This window comes from Fundulus heteroclitus, chromosome 20 (genome assembly GCF_011125445.2).
Source record: "Fundulus heteroclitus isolate FHET01 chromosome 20, MU-UCD_Fhet_4.1, whole genome shotgun sequence".
In the NCBI taxonomy this organism is placed as follows: Eukaryota; Metazoa; Chordata; class Actinopteri; order Cyprinodontiformes; family Fundulidae; genus Fundulus; species Fundulus heteroclitus.
In genome coordinates this window covers 32583207-32600714 of record NC_046380.1, presented here as the reverse complement: position 1 = coordinate 32600714, position 17508 = coordinate 32583207, and the positions used below count along the sequence as shown (strand labels likewise).

The 17508-nt window shown below is 39.0% G+C and overlaps 1 protein-coding gene across 5 annotated transcripts in view; it reads right to left on the bottom strand.

The window, feature by feature from the left end:
* slc2a9l2 (solute carrier family 2 member 9, like 2) overlaps nucleotides 1-17508 on the bottom strand; it is a 175908-nt gene that overhangs the window by 112346 nt on the left and 46054 nt on the right. For all 5 annotated transcript variants that reach the window (XM_036151857.1, XM_036151858.1, XM_036151861.1 and 2 more), the window contains one exon: nucleotides 8115-8247. In XM_036151857.1, coding sequence (XP_036007750.1) covers nucleotides 8115-8247 — 133 coding nt within the window. The remainder of the gene's footprint in view (nucleotides 1-8114; nucleotides 8248-17508) is intronic.

The following is a 17508-nucleotide window of genomic DNA, read 5'->3' as shown; positions in this document are numbered from 1 at the left end:
TTATGGGAGCAAACACTCTGGCAGACAGAGCTTCGAGGGCTGTGAACACGTCCGTCTTCAACCGTGTGGCACAAACCGCTGATCGCCTCCGGTACTGTTTTCTTATTGTCCGAGCCTAGACCATGACTGATAAAGAATTTGAACCCCTAAAACTTTTTTTTTTCCTGTTGGATTTTTTTAAATTTTAGTTTTTCGTATTAATTTATTCGTGCAGGACATTGATGTGCTAAACTGGAACATTTTGCCGAACGTATTTGTTTTGTTTTATCCTAGCTATGAAAGGGCCTCGACATTTGATTAAACTGATTGATTTTTTTATTAAACTTATTTGATTGTGGTTGTGTTTTAGATGTTCCTGAACAGCTGATTAAAAAAAATAAATAAATACATTTGATGCTGTAGATGGATGGCAGACGCTGATGAAGATGCTCATTATCGTACATCAATCAAACTTGACACTGTACCAAAGATTATTAGATTCACATCTGACAGAGGAAGTTGGAAACTACGGTAAAGTTGTAAAGATATTCACAGATTTGGCTTTTCCGGATCAATAACTCATCCGCTGAACATTGCTTCTTTAAAAACGACATCTCTTTGCAACCACAACAAGGCAGACAGTGAGTCAGAATCGTATTTTCCTCAAAACGAGCCTACCACTGCTCTGGGAGAGTATAATCGGCCCCTATGCAGAGCTGGTCCTCAAATGCGCAGGGACCGTCTGAAAACTTCAAAACCGAAGAAATATTTAATAGCTTCACCAAGGAGGGGTGTATTGTCACCAAAATAATTTTATGTGTATGTTATCTCACGTTTTTCATAGGTCTTGGATTGTAAAATAATACTTTTTTAAAAATGTTGAGGAATTTCCCAAAGCCTATAGCCTAAATAGCCAAATATTCAGTAAAATCCCCTTTGCTAGGTGGAGGATAGAAAAAAATCCATTACAAATAACAGTTTGCTCTATCAACTAAATAGCTTTGGATAAAGGGCATTCATTTTAATTATGTTTTATCATACTACAACTTTTACTTTGGTAAAATATGCTTACATTTATTTTTCATGATTTTTTTCTATCATTAATATAACTATAAAACAAGCAATAACTTCAATACAGGTCGTTGTGGCATCACCAAATGCACAGCACAAAATGTTTTAAATCTTTTGAATAAACATAACATTGCCTTTATTGATGCAGACATGCTTATACTGATAATAATTTTGTATTACACCCAAAGAATAATTAACTTTTCCGTTACTGTTGGAATCGTATGTATACCTAGGTACAAGGTCAGTGGCTTTTCTTTCTCAGACATTGTACAAGAATGTCAATTCCAGTTTCTTTGTACATATGTCCCCCAAATGGATCAATTTGCCGGTGCCTAATGTATCCAGGATTTCCGTGAAATTGAATGTCACATTCCTTGATGATGTTTGTGTGAGGTACATCTCCAGGTACATTGTCATTTGTTTTACATTTGCTGAACTCTGACTTAATAATTTTCACAACATTCATATTCAGACTTTGGATTATGTTCCCAGAAATAGGTTTGGCAACAGTTTTTTTTTTTTTAAAGTTTGGTATAGAAAAACTGGCTTACTCCCTTGTGATAGTCCCTCTTCTTGTATATGCTGCTGGTCAAAATTGCCTCTCACTTTTCTTGTGTTTTATTTCTCCCTTGTGTAGCACAGATATTTTGATTCCAGCCTTCCATATTGGTTTTCTTTTCCCTCTAAACAGTATTTAGCACTACAGCAAGGAAAAGTGCAAATGCCAATAATATTTAAGTATTTTTCGGCTGTGTGATGGTTTAATGTGCTGACTCTTGAAAGTGAGAGTACAACTGGGATTTTTTTTCTGGAAGCTGTTGTATAAAACATTGGTCCAAGGTCTTTTAGGTTATTCTGAACCTTGAAGCAGAAGTATTGTCTGCCATTTATCTCATTAAATAGTAATGGTGGACTTTTTTGATGCCGCCGGCAGCTTTCTCCACTGTTCAATGTTTTGTTGAGCCTGAACTTAAGGTTGTACAGACGTTTTCGTTAATTTTTCTTCCTTTTCAGTGTTTGCATGTCTTCGTCCATAACATTGTTTTCATCTTTTAACATTTAATTGATATTATATTGAAAACTGATTAAATGTAATATTTACCCTGTTAAAATACCAGTAGTATGATCCACAGGTGTTTGTGTTTCGGTTTTCTTTTGTGTTGCTGTCTACTTATTTCCGGGTTTTATATTGATAGAAAAGATGCTGCCACATTCAGTTGCTTAGCAGCAGCAAAAGCAGCGGTTCCTTCGTCCGAAGCAGCTACAAAAACCTTCTGTTGAGTCTTCAATGCAGCCATCATCATATGCATCTCCTGCTCCATCATCTTCATCCCGCCTCAGGTACCTGATCCAAGGTTCTGTGAGGGAGTTTAGGGAACGGATCCAGCGAGCTTAGGTGCGAGTGCTTCTGCCCCCCATGTGGATGCCTATCGGAAAGGGAAGGGCCTCTGGGAAAGCACTGCTTGTATCCGGGCTCTAATTTAAAGCCTATGGGGTTTGAGGAAGTCTTGCCTCTGTCTCCTGAATCAGAGTTCTCCAAAGAAGGATTACAGGTGGGCTCACCTCCATCTCACATTCCTATCCAAGGGCTCCGTCCAGGGTCCCAGCGGCCCCATTGCCTCTCTCCAGGGCCCCCCATGGGTTCCAGCATTCACTGGACCATTCTCCTGAGCTTCTCCGTGGGCCCCAGTATCCACCAGACCAGCTTCCTCCATGGTTTTTAATCTACCTCCTGACGAGGCTCTTTATGGGTTCTCCTGGTCTGCCTCCAGACAAGATCCTTCTAGGGTTCTACATGCCTCCTAGAAGGTCTCCTGCTCAGGCTCTCTGTGGTCTCTCTATGTCTCCTGGCTAGCTACCTGACAAGATTCTCTGTGAGTTCTCCCAGCTGCCTGGCCTGCCTCCAGACCTCATCAACCACCACCGGCCTCCAGGGGTCCACAGCAGCGGACACATCAGCTTTGTTTTCCTCCATTTTCTTCAGCTTAATACTCATAACGTAGTGGGCATAACATGGTTACGCTCTTTAACGATTACCATGCTAGTAGTACAGTTATTTGTTAGTTTTGCCATTTTAAAATGACAGGACGAATAAAGCATTAATCTTTAACTGTGCTAATAACAAAAGCTCAGAGCTCAGACCAGTGCAGAAGTCGGTAAAAGTGCAGCAGGGCATTTAAACTTCTTAAGATCACAAAGCATTTAACGTAAGTTTACTTTGAACTTTACAACTGCAGAATGAAGGCTTGTGAAGATGTTTTTCATTTTAGATCTTTGCACAATGCACAATGTCTGTTTAGCTGGTCTTTGCTTGACAGCCAACATAAAACAAAAGGCATCTTGGCAGAAGCAATAAAAAGTTAATTTCATAGTGCCAGTACAAACAAATCTTCAGAGCAGTAAACATGCATAAAATGTTCTGAACTACAAATAACATATTTAGCATTTAACTCAAACAGGTAAAAATATCTTCTCTTTATGTAAAAACGTGAAAGTCTGAATGCTGATGTTTTGCATGCTAAGACTGCAGACCTAACTCCAACTGAGAATTGGAGGCAACACTTGTAGACTGATGGACAGAGACGCTCTCCATCCAATCTGACGGATCTTAGGCTGTTGTAGAAAGAAGAATGGGCAAAACTATCAGTCTCCAGCTAGCAAAACTGGTAGAGACATACCCCAAAAGACACCAACTGGAGTGAAACACTGGTTCTTCTGAGTTCACCTTTAACCAGATTTAACCTCAACACAGTTCTATGTTTTTTTTTTTTGGTCAAAGATGTTGTACACTTTTCCTTCCCCTTTAATAATTATGTTCTACTTTATGCTGGTCTGTCAAGCGATTTGTTGAAATACAAGAGTTTGTGGTTGTATCATGTGAAAAACAAAAAGGTTCAAAGATTATGAATAGTTGTAATACACACACAAACACATCCTTACTACATCTATGAGTTACTGTGTTTTGAATGCATTAATATCCTATTACAGTAGCTTTGATTTCATTGCTGCACCTCATCAGCTACTGTACCTTCATGTTGTGATTTAACCCACCGTATTTCCTGATTATAATGCTGCATTTTCAGAATATTGTCTAAACTTAACCTAAAATGATACTTTAAGTTAAGTTTTCTCTCGCTAAGATCACTCGGTTTTTGTACCACTTTACTGTATGTTCAAATGACACAATCATGACGTTCAAAGTTAGAAAGAGCAAGGGTAATCCTTTAGAGAGTATCCATTCATAATGTATGGACGTGGACATCAAAGAAGGCAAATCACCCAAGAGACAAAACTGATCAAAGTCCTGTATCCTCTATATGCTTTTCTTCAGCAAATGTACTGTGAAATTAGACCATGTGATTGCTTCATTTCAGCACTTTGACAAGTGCACATCAAGAAAGCTGGATTTACTGACAGAGATACAGATGGACTTTTGGACTATCAGAACAAAATGTAAAAAAAAAAATCTTAAAATAAAAACAGTTTTTATGTCCTTATAAGTTAGCGCAAGTTGCATCAGAAGCACCATGAACATTTAATTTGTTTCTGACAAAGTTGCAGAAGAGCAGAAGAAAAAAAATGATTTGGTAGTAAAGCATACTGGATTGGATCAAATTGATTTGGAAGTGAACGAGATATGGATGCATTTATTCTATACTTACCAAAACTGAAAAATAAAAGGAGAGCCAACTTCATGGCTGATTTGGTCACGGTCCTTGTCTCATAAGGAGACAAACAAAATTTTAATATTCACAGTGCATCTATGAAATTGACTCATTGTGAAATTATAAGATGTGGTCCTTAATAGACCTGCACATCACTATGTGACATCTTTTGAATTGTCAACCACCTCCCCCAAGATGTCACTGGAGTGTTTGTGAGCAGGTACAGAGAGAAAAATGACTTGCAAAAAGTTCTTCAAATCTGAATCAGTCTCAAAGTAGAACTTCTTTAAAATAAACTTTAGGAAAAATGTAGAGGACCATAAAACATAAGACAGAGAAATCAATTTAGGAGCATTGTGGGAAAACAGAGCTTCTTCAAGCTTCAGCGATTTAACTGTTGATTTGAGGTGAAGCTGGAGAATTTTTAAGGCTTAGTCTCAAGAAGCAACCAAACACCAAAATGTTTAAGAGGGTTGTTAGGTTTAAAGACTTCACCCTGTTTCTATAAACATAATTAGTGGTGAATTAGCTCAATCTGTAATTTGTCTGACTACAAAACATTACATTAGCCGTTAGTGCTACGAGCGTTAGTACAGCATTGATAGGGAACATTAATGTCCATTTAAGGGTGTTTTGTGCAATTTAAGATTAACCCATGAAGCTTATGACCACCTGGACATTTTGTGCTCCGATACATCATTTACGACCAATTGTCCACCAACAGCGCCCTCTAGCTTCTTGAGCTACCAATTTGAGTCTTAATTATTTCCTGGAGAAATGATTACATTAATAAAAATCAAGTGTCCGAAAGGTTATTGATTTTTATTTAGCAAATCATTCTTTAAAATGTTATTTCCTCAAATAATGCTGTATTTAACTTGGAGTTGCATTGTGAATCGGTTGAATGTATACCAAAGGTTGTTCTAAATTAGTTAAGCTAATTTAACCTCATTCCACATTTATTTAGATGAACTTTGATTCTCTAACTTGGATCTACAGTGAACCCAAGATTCACTGAATCATTCTTATGACGATGGTTTTCAACTATCTTTATTTGTCTTTTTGTTTCTGTTGTGTGTACGTAGTTCCTTAGTTTCTTTATTAGTAATTTTGCTTAGTAGTTTAGTTAAGTTTCACTAGCCGAGGAGAGAAGAGTTGTTGACTGAAATCTAGTGTTCCATCCATCCATCCATTTTCCAAACCACTTTATCCCTCATGGGGTCGCGGGGGTTGCTGGTGCCTATCTCCAGCGTTCATTGGGCGAGAGGCGGGGTACACCCTGGACAGGTCTGAAATCTAGTGTTAATTCAGATAAACAACGATCTATAATGGTGTTCTCTGGATGTTCGTTTATTTCTGTTAAGTTCTTATTCTTGAAGAGAAGTTGTCACTCCTATATTCCATTTGTGTGCAGAGTTTGCTGTTAAAAGAACGCCAGTGCTCGAATCACCCTTTCAACTATTGTCCTAACATCAGCTGTTTGGGCTGATAATCACTGGACAACAACTAACAGACCAAGAGTTTTTTATTAGACATTAAATAACTTAAAAACATGCGTAATCACACAACGGTACGCATAGAGTCCCACCTGTCCAGCAACAATATACGGGAGTTGTGGCGGGGCGTATAAGACATCTGAAACTTTAGAGGACGGTCCTGAGTGCACCAATGGCAGAGGAGCTGAACTGCTTTTCTTCTCGCTTTGAAACACATCAGCAGCACTCCTCTGCTCCAGCCCGGCCCCCACCCTCACGTCCACATGGCTCCTGCACCGCACCACTCATTGTAAAGGAGCCATTTGTCAGACGGGTAGTCCTGGCTGTTAACCCCAAGAAAGCCGCTGGACCAGACGGTGTACCTGGCAAGGTGTTACGGGCGTGTTCCTCCCAACTCGCATCCATCATTACCAGGATATTTAACCTCTCCTTGGCCCAGGCAGTCGTTCCAACCTGTCTAAAATGGACGACAATAATCCCGGTGTCGAAGAGGTCTTCCATCATCAGCCTAAACGATTACGGCCCTGTGGCCTTGACCCCTGTAATTATGAAGTGCTTTGAGAGACTACTGCTACAATGCAACAAAAATCCTATCCCCCCAAGACTACGACCCCCACCAGTTTGCATATCATGCAAACAGATCCACAGAGGACGCCATTGCTGTAGCTCTCCACTCAGCGCTAAACCCCCTGGAGCAGCAGACTCGTCTCAAAATCGCTCACTCCCCTCACATGTGCCTGGTTAAAGGATTTCCTCACAAATCGACCCCAGATGGTGAGACTTGCCCCCCCCCCCCCTCCTCTCCTCCACCCGCACACTGAACATACACTTCCCACAGGGCTGTGTGCTGAGCCCCCTCCTGTATTGCCTCTACACACATGACTACAGTCCAGCCCACAACAACAACCGCATCATCAAGTTTGCTGATGACACCACGGTGGTCGGACTAGTTTCACAGGGTGATGATGCAGCCTACAGAGAGGAGGTCCGCCTGATGTTCAGAGAATAACCTCACTCTGAACACCAAGACAACCAAGCAGGTTATCATTGACCTCTGGAAGCACAGCACAGAAGCTGCCCGTCTTTAGATCAACATCTGGATTGATAACATCATCATCAACAAGGCTTAACAGCGGCTACACTTCTTCAGAGTCCTCAGGAAGCACAACCTAAACTTCCACTGTTCACCCATCGGGAGCCTGCTGATATACTTCACAGTATGGTTTGGAAGCTGTGCTGTTGCAGACAGAATGAGGCTCCAGAGGGTTGTAAATGCAGATCAGACTGCCCTCTCTGATGGTCATTTACACCTCACGTTGCCTCAGGAGAGCCATAGCCATCACCAAGGATTGTTCCCTCCCTGGCTTCAACCTGTTTGGCCTGCTGCCCTCAGGGAGGCGCTCCAGGTGCCTCAGATCTAAAACATGCAGACTGAAACACGGCTTCTTCCCAAAAGTAATTAATACCAAAAACTCCAATATGCATTGATTTATTAGTGGTACATGTTGTAAATATCAACATATTTAATTTTATTATTATTTTTACATTGTGTTTTATATTGTATATGGCCGAATGGCAGGGATTGGTTAGAGGTTTTTACAGGCCTGCAGCTTTCACGGGGATTGTTTTTTTTTTAACCTCCTTTTTCTGAATACAATCTATTGACTACTTTTGGGATTTAAGAAAAATTTTACCCAGTATAACAAAAAGTGTTTCTGAACAGGATTACCAACTATAGCTTTAAGTGAATAGTTCACCCTTTTGTCTGTCATCGATTTTGGGAGTAAGGCTGAGAAAGATAATTTTAGTACACTAAAGCACGAAGGGATTCTGAGACCTGATGCCTCTTACAGTCGTGCTTGTGTGCATCGTGCAAATCTATTTGACACAATGTGCAAAATACCTCGTTCTGCTCCCGCCTCATCCTTCCTCTCCATCAGCAGGTACCGGGGACTTTCAGGAAGGAAGGGTAGGACACACAGCTGCAGCACGGCCGGAAATGCCAGGAAAGAAAACAGGTGGTTCCACCTGGACTCCTGCAGTCAGAGCACAAACAGAACAGCTACATCAAAACCTCGGACACAAGAGAGCTACGACATATTAAACATGGACATGTTCCAGAACTACTGTGTAATGTAGATGTTATATAACACTCCAGCGAATGAGTGGGTGCATGGTGTTATTTGATTAAAAGATGAAGTTAGTTACTGTTTCTACATCACATGTACTTTAATATGTTTACATTTATGGAGCAGATGTGAAAAGTGAGTGTTGGTTGAAAGAGTTCTGCTTTTGCAATGTAAAGAAAGCTTTTAGACACAGAAGGTCATTATTGAAAGCCTGCAGAGAAGTAAGGAATGTCAAGCAAATAATAGGACTAAATGTTAGACTTAAATATTTAGACAAACCAGGGCCCAAGCTTTACACCTATGGACACTTTTGTCTTCAGAACAAAACTATGGAGTGCATTTTCTGTTGTCTTCAGTAACTTCATTGATTCTTTGTAAGGGAAATAGTGCAATCCTGACTTCTAGGAACTTTTTTATGCATCACGCTGTGGCAAATCTGTCTCGCAATAAAACGTTAGGAAATTTACAGTAGTGCTAAAGAAATATGGCAGCAACAGCTCAATTATGTGATTATTACATTACGTGATCTCATGCAAAACAATGCAGATTTTCATCTGCACTGATGAAGATTCACTCACCCTGGCTCACTGAATGCTTCAAACACAACACTACAACCAACATTCTGATTTAATTTGGCTATTAATCACATGAGCAATGTGGTGCACACAGTCAGCCTTGAGATGTAGTTGCTGACGCAGCAAAACACTGGGAATTCCAACCTCTTGATCGCCAGCACACATTAAATGTTAAAAATGCAAAAATATATATTTTGTCGTATGTAAAACATACATGACAAGATAATAAATGTGTGCAAAGCTGTGTTTCATTTTGCTATCTTTAAATAGGAAATTTCAGCGGATGAGTGAAAGGAATTCAATCAAACCCTAGCCTTCATCACTTAAAGCAGTGCCACTGGATAATAATCTCTTTTTTTTTGTTTGTTTTGCTTATATATGATAATGTATAATGCAACAAACCAAACAAAGGACAAGTACCCATTACCTAGTGTTTTAAAATTTCACTCAAGATGGTGATACTTGGGAAAATGGTTGTGATCTTTATTGAAGTGGTGATTATTATAAGAAATCTGAAGCCCAGTAATCTAAAGTAAAATGTATGGAAGCACTCAAACTGATCTTTTCAGAGACTAAATTCAAAACATGCAGAACAGGAAAATACTGAAGCTTCTAATGAAGATCAAACCAGGTCAGGATCAAAATAGAATTTAACATGTACATTTAAGGTGCAGCCTAGTATGAAAGCATTGTTTGATGGTTTGTTTGTTTTTTTCCATATTCGGTGAAAACTAAAAAAACTTACCTGTCTATCACTAGAGCAACACATGTCAGCAAACTGTCCTTATGTTTACCCCTACGGTCACTTTATCATAATCATATCAACAGTGGAATCTAAACCAAAGATTAGAGCCGTGTAACAGAGTAGGGCTGAAGTACATCGCTGCATTGCCTGGAAGATAAATAATAAATTATGATTTCCATTTTTTCCCCACCTGCCAACCATCTTAAATAAAAATCTATGTCTTTTGTAAACTCCAACATAATTCTATAAGCTAAAGCAGGCAAATGAAAAATGTTTGCAAATGCAGCAGAGAATTATGAAGAGAAGGCTGAGAGTTGGAAATAATACTTTTGTATCTAACACAGCCATTAATCATGTTCCTCGACGATGTCCCTCTGAGATATTTGATGGAATATGGTGGGGAGAAATGGGGGGCTTTATTGCCTCCACTGATATTTAATACAGTTCCTACCATTACATTACTCTGGGCACTTTTGGTGGATGATATTTGGGCTAGCAGAAATAGAAAAATGCTTCAGATGCAGAGAGTAGACCATCCTACATATGTTATTTTTCTAAATCTGATATATATATATATATATATATATATATATATATATATATATATATATATATATATATATATATATAGATATATATATATATATATATATACACATACATATATATATATATATATATACACACATAGAGAGAGCGAGAGAGCGAGATACACACTTAGGTGTATATTAAGTGTAGTCTGTGTAACTCTAATGATAAAGTATAGGCAATAAATCTCAGCTAAGGCTGGGATTGATCAATGTTTTTGCTTTAAAATGAGACATTCAGTGTTGGAAGGATTCACTGCCCCTGTAGTGTTACTGCCGTTAGGAGAGAAGAGGAACTGAAACGATTGAAAGGATTTCTTGCAACCCTGGCTCCTGTAAAATAAAAGTAACATCCAGCACCCAGCTTGCTTTGACAGAGCTAATGGAACAGTCAGTTGCCCAACATCTGCCGTGTATCCAATTATTCTAGATAAGTGTGTTTTTTCATGTTAGGTCAATCTCAATTAGATTGCCATTGCAGCTCCTGATTGCTTAATGAGTCCGCTTTGTGACAAACTTCTCTAAGTTTTACCACACATCACTGAGATAAAGACTTCGACTCATCATTAGCTGCGCATCACTGCGCAAATCTGTTCTCTCTGTGTAATGAAAAGTGGGTAAAGAAAGCGCATAAGCCCTGTATGAGATTTTCTTTATGTCGTGAAATGTAAAAAACATGGATTGACACCTATAGAGATGGCTCACCTATTTTCCCTTAAGCCTGTCTGTGTAGCTTCCACAGTCCCATTACCCAGCCTGTAATCTGGAAGATGAGTATTTCTCTGGAGCTATTCTATGTTTCTTTAATGACGTCTGGAGAGCACAACAACACTGCAGAGTAAGAGTCTGGTCAGTAAATGCCTTTGGAAGGCCGTATTTGGGCATCTGCCGGGATCAGAAGAAAAGCCTATCATCCGTCCGCCTGCAGCTGTTTGTGATGAATGTCACCTTCTCCATAAGCCTATTCTGCTGATGGTCTGTCAGAGGAGCAAACTGACAGTTGGACCTTGCAGATGTGTGATGCCCATTCTTAGAATAATACAGCCGCACAATTTATATTTGGAGGCGAATACGCTAGGATTCACACCTCACAGGGGGAATGATGCGGGGTTTGACACCTTGTTATTGTTAAATACAGAGACGATGTGTATTTGAATCTTTATTATTTTTTGTCATTGAGAGAATGTCTGTTAAATATAAAGTTATTTATCAACAGCATGAAGACTGGTAGAAAGAGGAAACTCTGCCTGTCTGAAGGATTAAAAATTTATATTATCATATATGATGTTAAGGTCCTCCAACAACTGCTATGCTGCTGCTCACACAAATGTCAGAAAATAATTGACCTGTTTTATTGCAAGGGTGTCAAACGGCTTTTGTTCTGTCAAAGCTAGTGTACAGATATAATGTTTTTAGTGTGAGTTTAACAATTTGTGTCAGTACTTTATAAAGTCTTCATCAATCACACAAAAAGTATCCCACTGCTAATGAACACAGAGGAATTAAGTATAAATGAAGCCGTTTTCAGTGTAGCTGCACAACAATCTGAAACCAGTGGAAGCTGGCTACAATGGGTTTTCATTGTTTAACCCAAGAAGACTTTAACAACAGGCAGTTTTCAAACTGGAAGGTAAAACCTCTCCCGCTGAACACTGAGTAACCCTCTGCTGTTCTTGTGAATAAGCAGCAAAAATCAGTTCTATTGGTAAATAAAGCCCTTCTTTTAATGGCCCTATAATGATTTGGCAGTAATAGTAATATTTAGGCAAAAAAAAAAGGCAATGATACCAATTGCCTTTCGCAAGCCTTTTCATTTGTAATGAAAATGCTCTGTGTGACATGTTCTGAAGTTTAGAGATTCCCACAGAGAATATGGTTTACAAGAGTTTAAATACAGCTTGAACCTCCCATGTTTTGTCTTAGAATCACAAAAACTTTTGTATTTACTGTATCAAGATTGCATGAGGTAGAACAGCACAATGTAGTTAATGATTGTAAACTGGAAGGAAAATAACACACGGTTCACTTCTTTCTTTTTTTCAAAATAAAATAAAATAAAACCTCAATGTATATGCTAGGTTAATTGTAGCGCACGAAAGTCACAAAGAATTCAAACAAAATTCTCTGTTCAATTTCCCCATGATATGCATGAGCATAATAGAAAACATCCAGAGGTCTTAAACCAATCAAGTCTCAGCAGGAGCAGTTTTGCGCGTCAAAAACCGTGCGATTAATTTCCACTGTGAAAGTTGGTGTGACGAGAGTCGAGAGAGAATGTGAACAAAAGTACAAATTATCTGAAAATAAAGCCAAACAAAACCCTTGTGCCTTCTTCTACTTGTTTCCACACCAACAACTTACAGTTCACACCAAGTGAATCTCATGCTTGTTCAATGTTTTCCCGTGTGTAAAGACTATGTAACATGAACAAGAACATAATTTCCCCCATAAAACAATCCATCAACCTCTTTGTCAATCTGTGTAACTCTCTAAAGCTGTAGACTGATGTAATGGAGAACACAGAGTATAAATAAAGCTCATTAAGGCAGCCAAATTGGACCTTTGTCTTTGTCTGTGGCGTGCAGACGGCCCAGGAATCCCATGGGCGATTAGTGACAGACTGGCTAAAGGCCTGCTCCTGCAAAAACCTAAATAAACACGCTTCTCTACTGGGAGAAGGTCAGACGCCGAGCACCAAGGTTACATTAATTATCATTTGTCATGGCTTATCACAATTTCGCACTCGACAACAAATTACATCTTGGACCAGTTCCCATTAACAGAAGCTGTCATCGGGAGGAAGCCTGATGGAGTCTCCATCCAAGGGACAGCACAGACCATGTCAATGCATTCATCACACATCATCTGTGGCATAAGTTTGAAATTACATGGGGGGGGAGCGTGTCGCAAAATACATAACAACGGCTTCAGTGAGACACTCCACATCCATATTATATTTATGAAGATAGCCGTAGGTTAAAGTGACACACGGGTCAAATCAATACACACAGATTAAAAATTAGTCCTTGCTTTGCAAAAAGTCAAACCATGAATGAATTTATAAATTAGGTTAATTAGTCTCTAAATTGCCTTTAGCTGCAAGAGTGTGCACCCAACACTGAGTGATGTGGTTTACCCTGTGATGGACTGGCGACTCGTCCTGTATCCACCCATTCTCTCGCCCACTGACTCCTGGAAATAGGCACCAGTCCCCCTGCGACCCCCGCAAGGGTGAGCGGGTATAGACAACGAATGGCGGACTTGAGAAAGACAGAAATAATGCTACATAATTTTAAGAGAAAAATTTTTTTTTTTTTAAAATCCTTAAGCAAAAATGTAGCACCTAATTTTTTTTCTCAGAGAAAAGATCCACAGCAAAATATATAAATAGATAAAGCATTATACTTTGCTGAATGACAGCCTCAAAAAATATGGCAGGAGAATCTCAGAGAAAAGGGGATTATTCACAACCGACGTGTCTTCTGGGTCGGCACTGGTCCATCGACATAATGTAAAAACGACTTTCATCCAAGATTCACTGGCTTGAAAAGGTGTTTTTATCACTGCTATTTCAAATGCTGGAACGAGTGCAAATGCCCAGCTGGAGGTGTGCATTATGTACATTTACGACATAAAGTCTAAGCGCCACACAAAACATGATGCAGAATCAAGCTTTAAAGTCTTTGACTTGTGTTTCTCATATGACATTTTTACAAAAATACATAAATGCTACATCAGAACGTTCAATTTCAAGAAGCGACAAAACAACAAACTCAGATTTCATGATATTTACTCAGAATCTTATTGGCAACAATAATTTTGATGAGGCAGTGCACAACATGTCCCGATGTTATGTTAATGAAGAATTAAAAGTCGTTAATTAGATTAAAACCAGGCATGGAGATGTGCTTACGTAAGGGGTAATTGAGGAGATAATATTCAACTCACTTCCTGAAACAAATGAATTTTAGTAAGCCACGAGTCTTAAATTATACAGGTACACCTCAGTAAATTAAAATATGTGTTCAGACGTGACTTGTTGGTCATTTTTAAAAGTACCATATGAGAACAAAAACTAAGTAGTTACAGAACATACTAATTGAGCCCACGGTGCTGTATTTTTAATTGCTCTGATGTATTATTCTAATCTTAAACATTGTGTTTTCATTAGCCGTAATGTTTTGAAAAGACCAGTTTGTGGGCCGTGTTAATCTGTAAAATGTGTTTTAATTTGTGAATTGAGCCACTGAAATAAAACTTTTCAATATTATTTTATTGAAATAATTGTACACATGTACGCTGTCAAAATGCGTTAGACACAAAAAAAGCAGGGGAAGTGGGGGGGGGGTGCGGAGAGCATTAAAGAGCAGGGCTTTCCTACAGCCGAGGGGACTGCGCTTCAGGGAGGACCTGCACAGAAGAAATAGATAACGTACAAAAACTTTGGCCTGAGATTAAGAGAGCACGAGACGAGGGGAAGACGGGAGGGAGAGGTTTCATCAGCGGCTCCGAATTACGTCTGTAGAAGGGAGGAATGACTTTATCCTAATGAAGAGGAGCAGCAGTGTGTAGCTCTCAGGCTTTATTCTCAGGTTCATTCACTTCTCATGTTTGTTTACTCCCATTGGAGTAGAGTTGACTATCCCTTAGCTCTATATGTGTGTTTAGAATTTTTTAGGAATTAAACAAGAAAAAACACAGAGGGAAACATAATTAAGACTTTTACTAAGTGCTTCATAAGTCTAATAAATATGTATTTAGACAGAACAGAAAAAGAACAACTTCCTACGAACACGACTCAAGGCTTAACAACATTAATTCCCAAATTCAATAAAGAAACTTCCTTGATTGATAACTGACGTCCAATTCCACTACCCAATAGCGACTACAAAATATTTGCTTTGATCTTTACTAAACGACTGGGGGGGGGGGGACTGGAGTCAATAATTGAAGATACACAGTCAGAGTTTACTGTATGTCCAAAAGACGCATAACAAACAACCTTAGACTAGTTATGGACATTCTGAATTACTCTGTTTCATTAGATGACAGTTATTAGATTTTGTTATTAGATTTATATATGGACTTTGATACAGTGGAGTATCAGTTCCTCTAACAATCATTACATAACTTTAGCTTTGGTCCTATGCTATAAAGGCACTCTATAAAAATAGCAATAGTTCTATTAAACTGACAGGTGGCACATCCTCCAGACTCAATCTCTCAAGAGGAATAAGACAGGGCTGCCTCTCCTTATCTCTTTTTGATAGTGGTGCAACTTATTGGATGTCATATTAAAAAAAAAATAGTGTTGGAGAAGGCATTATACTCCTTGGTAAAGAGCTCATTTTAACACAACTAGCAGATGACACAACACTCTTCTTGAGAAAAGAAAGTCAAATCCCTGTAGCCATTACCACCATTCAGAAGTCGTTGAGGTCATCTGGTTTGTCCCTCAATATGAAGAAAGTTGAGCTTGTAGCTATTAAAAACTGTACTAAATCTGAACTGTTAACCATCCCTATAAAAGAGGATGTGCAGTATCTAAGTGTCCTAGTGACATAGGATCAAAACAGAAGAAGAACATCAAAATTTAACCAAATAACACACAAAATGCTTGCTTTTTTAGTTCCTTCTACGAGACTTGCACATTCCTGCAGTGCACACATTACTGTAGCGCATGCATTCGTGCAGCACACAAATTCATGCAGTGTATGCATTACTGCAGTGCACACATTACTGCAGTTTACAAATTCCTGCAGCGCACGCATTCCTGCAGCGCACGCATTCCTGCAGCGCACGCATTCCTGCAGTGCATGCATTCCTCCAGTGCATGCTTTACTGCAGCGCACACATTATTGTAGAGTATGCATTACTACAGTGCATGCATTACTACAGCCAATCAATCTTAATTTAAAAGTGGCTTTGGGATAGGTGGAATAGGTTTTAGAGAGCCCTGGCATTAAACCATCCAAAAAATTGGTTAACCATCCTTGAAAGATCTGTCCTAAGAATCCAGGTAATTTAAATGAACTTTAACCAAAACTTCAAAGAAGAGTGGTTATAAATCCAACCAGAATAATATAAAGACATTTTTGGTGGTACAAACACATTCTGCTGTTCGATGAGTTTAGATTTACCTCTGACTGGCACTGTGCCTTTCCCTATTATTTTGGTATAACCCAATTCTATTGCCAAAGTATATTTTTAGTTTAACTTAATACTAAGACTCATCAAAGTCTTTAATTTCTAGGGTTTTACTGTTTATTTTGCGATCATTGTCCACATACACAACTGTACGTCTACAAGTGCCAACAGATATGACTATAAATACGATTAATTAATTTCAGAACACATATTCCATAATTCATTTTTAAGTACTTTGCCAGACGTAATTGGTGATCTTAAGTCTAAAAAAGATGTGCCAAGGGGAGATCTGCTAATGTTATTAGCCCTCTGTTTACATGACATAACAGATTGGCTTTCAAAGGACATGTGCCTTAGGCTTATGTCTGTTTCCAGCCATAAAAGATAAACTAAGAATGCAGCTCGCAAATAACCGAGTGGGGATATGATGGATCCCTGTCATGACAATCTTTCAGCAGCAAGCTTAATCAACACCAACCAGAGTGTTTTTGTTACAATGGCCAATAAGGTGTGAAGGGACAGAGGGAGTAACACTTCCTCTGGGTTAACAAGGTGTGACTGACAATTCCTGGTGTTATCTAAACGAAATAAGACAGACGGATAGACCCAGAGTGATACTATGAAGGGTAAAAGTTTTCTTTTGCTTTCTTTGCTTCTCTACAGAGGTGGCTGATGGGCAGTGCTGGCAGCCAGCCTGGGAAAGTGAAGAAAAATAATGAAGTGTGAGGAGAGATGGGCTCTCTCTCTCTCTCTCTCTCTCTCTCTCTCTCTCTCTCTCTCTCTCTCTCTCTCTCTCTCTCTCTCTCTCTCTCTCTCTCATTAGACATGATGCCTTAGTCAAAAGTTGATACAGGCAAAGGATTTTCATATGAATTGTATATGCATCTATCATGCATAAATAATCATTCATGTTTACAGTACACATGTTTAAGTATTTCGGATGTTGTCAGATTACACTGCCTTGAAAAAGTGTTAATTCCTGTGGCCTTTTTCATGTTTTGTTGCCTCACAACCTGTAATTAAAATGGGTTGTTGGCACCATTTTATTTACAGAATTATACGGAGCCCCTAAAGGGACATGGAGGGAAAAAAAACTATTGCGAGATCTCGCAAT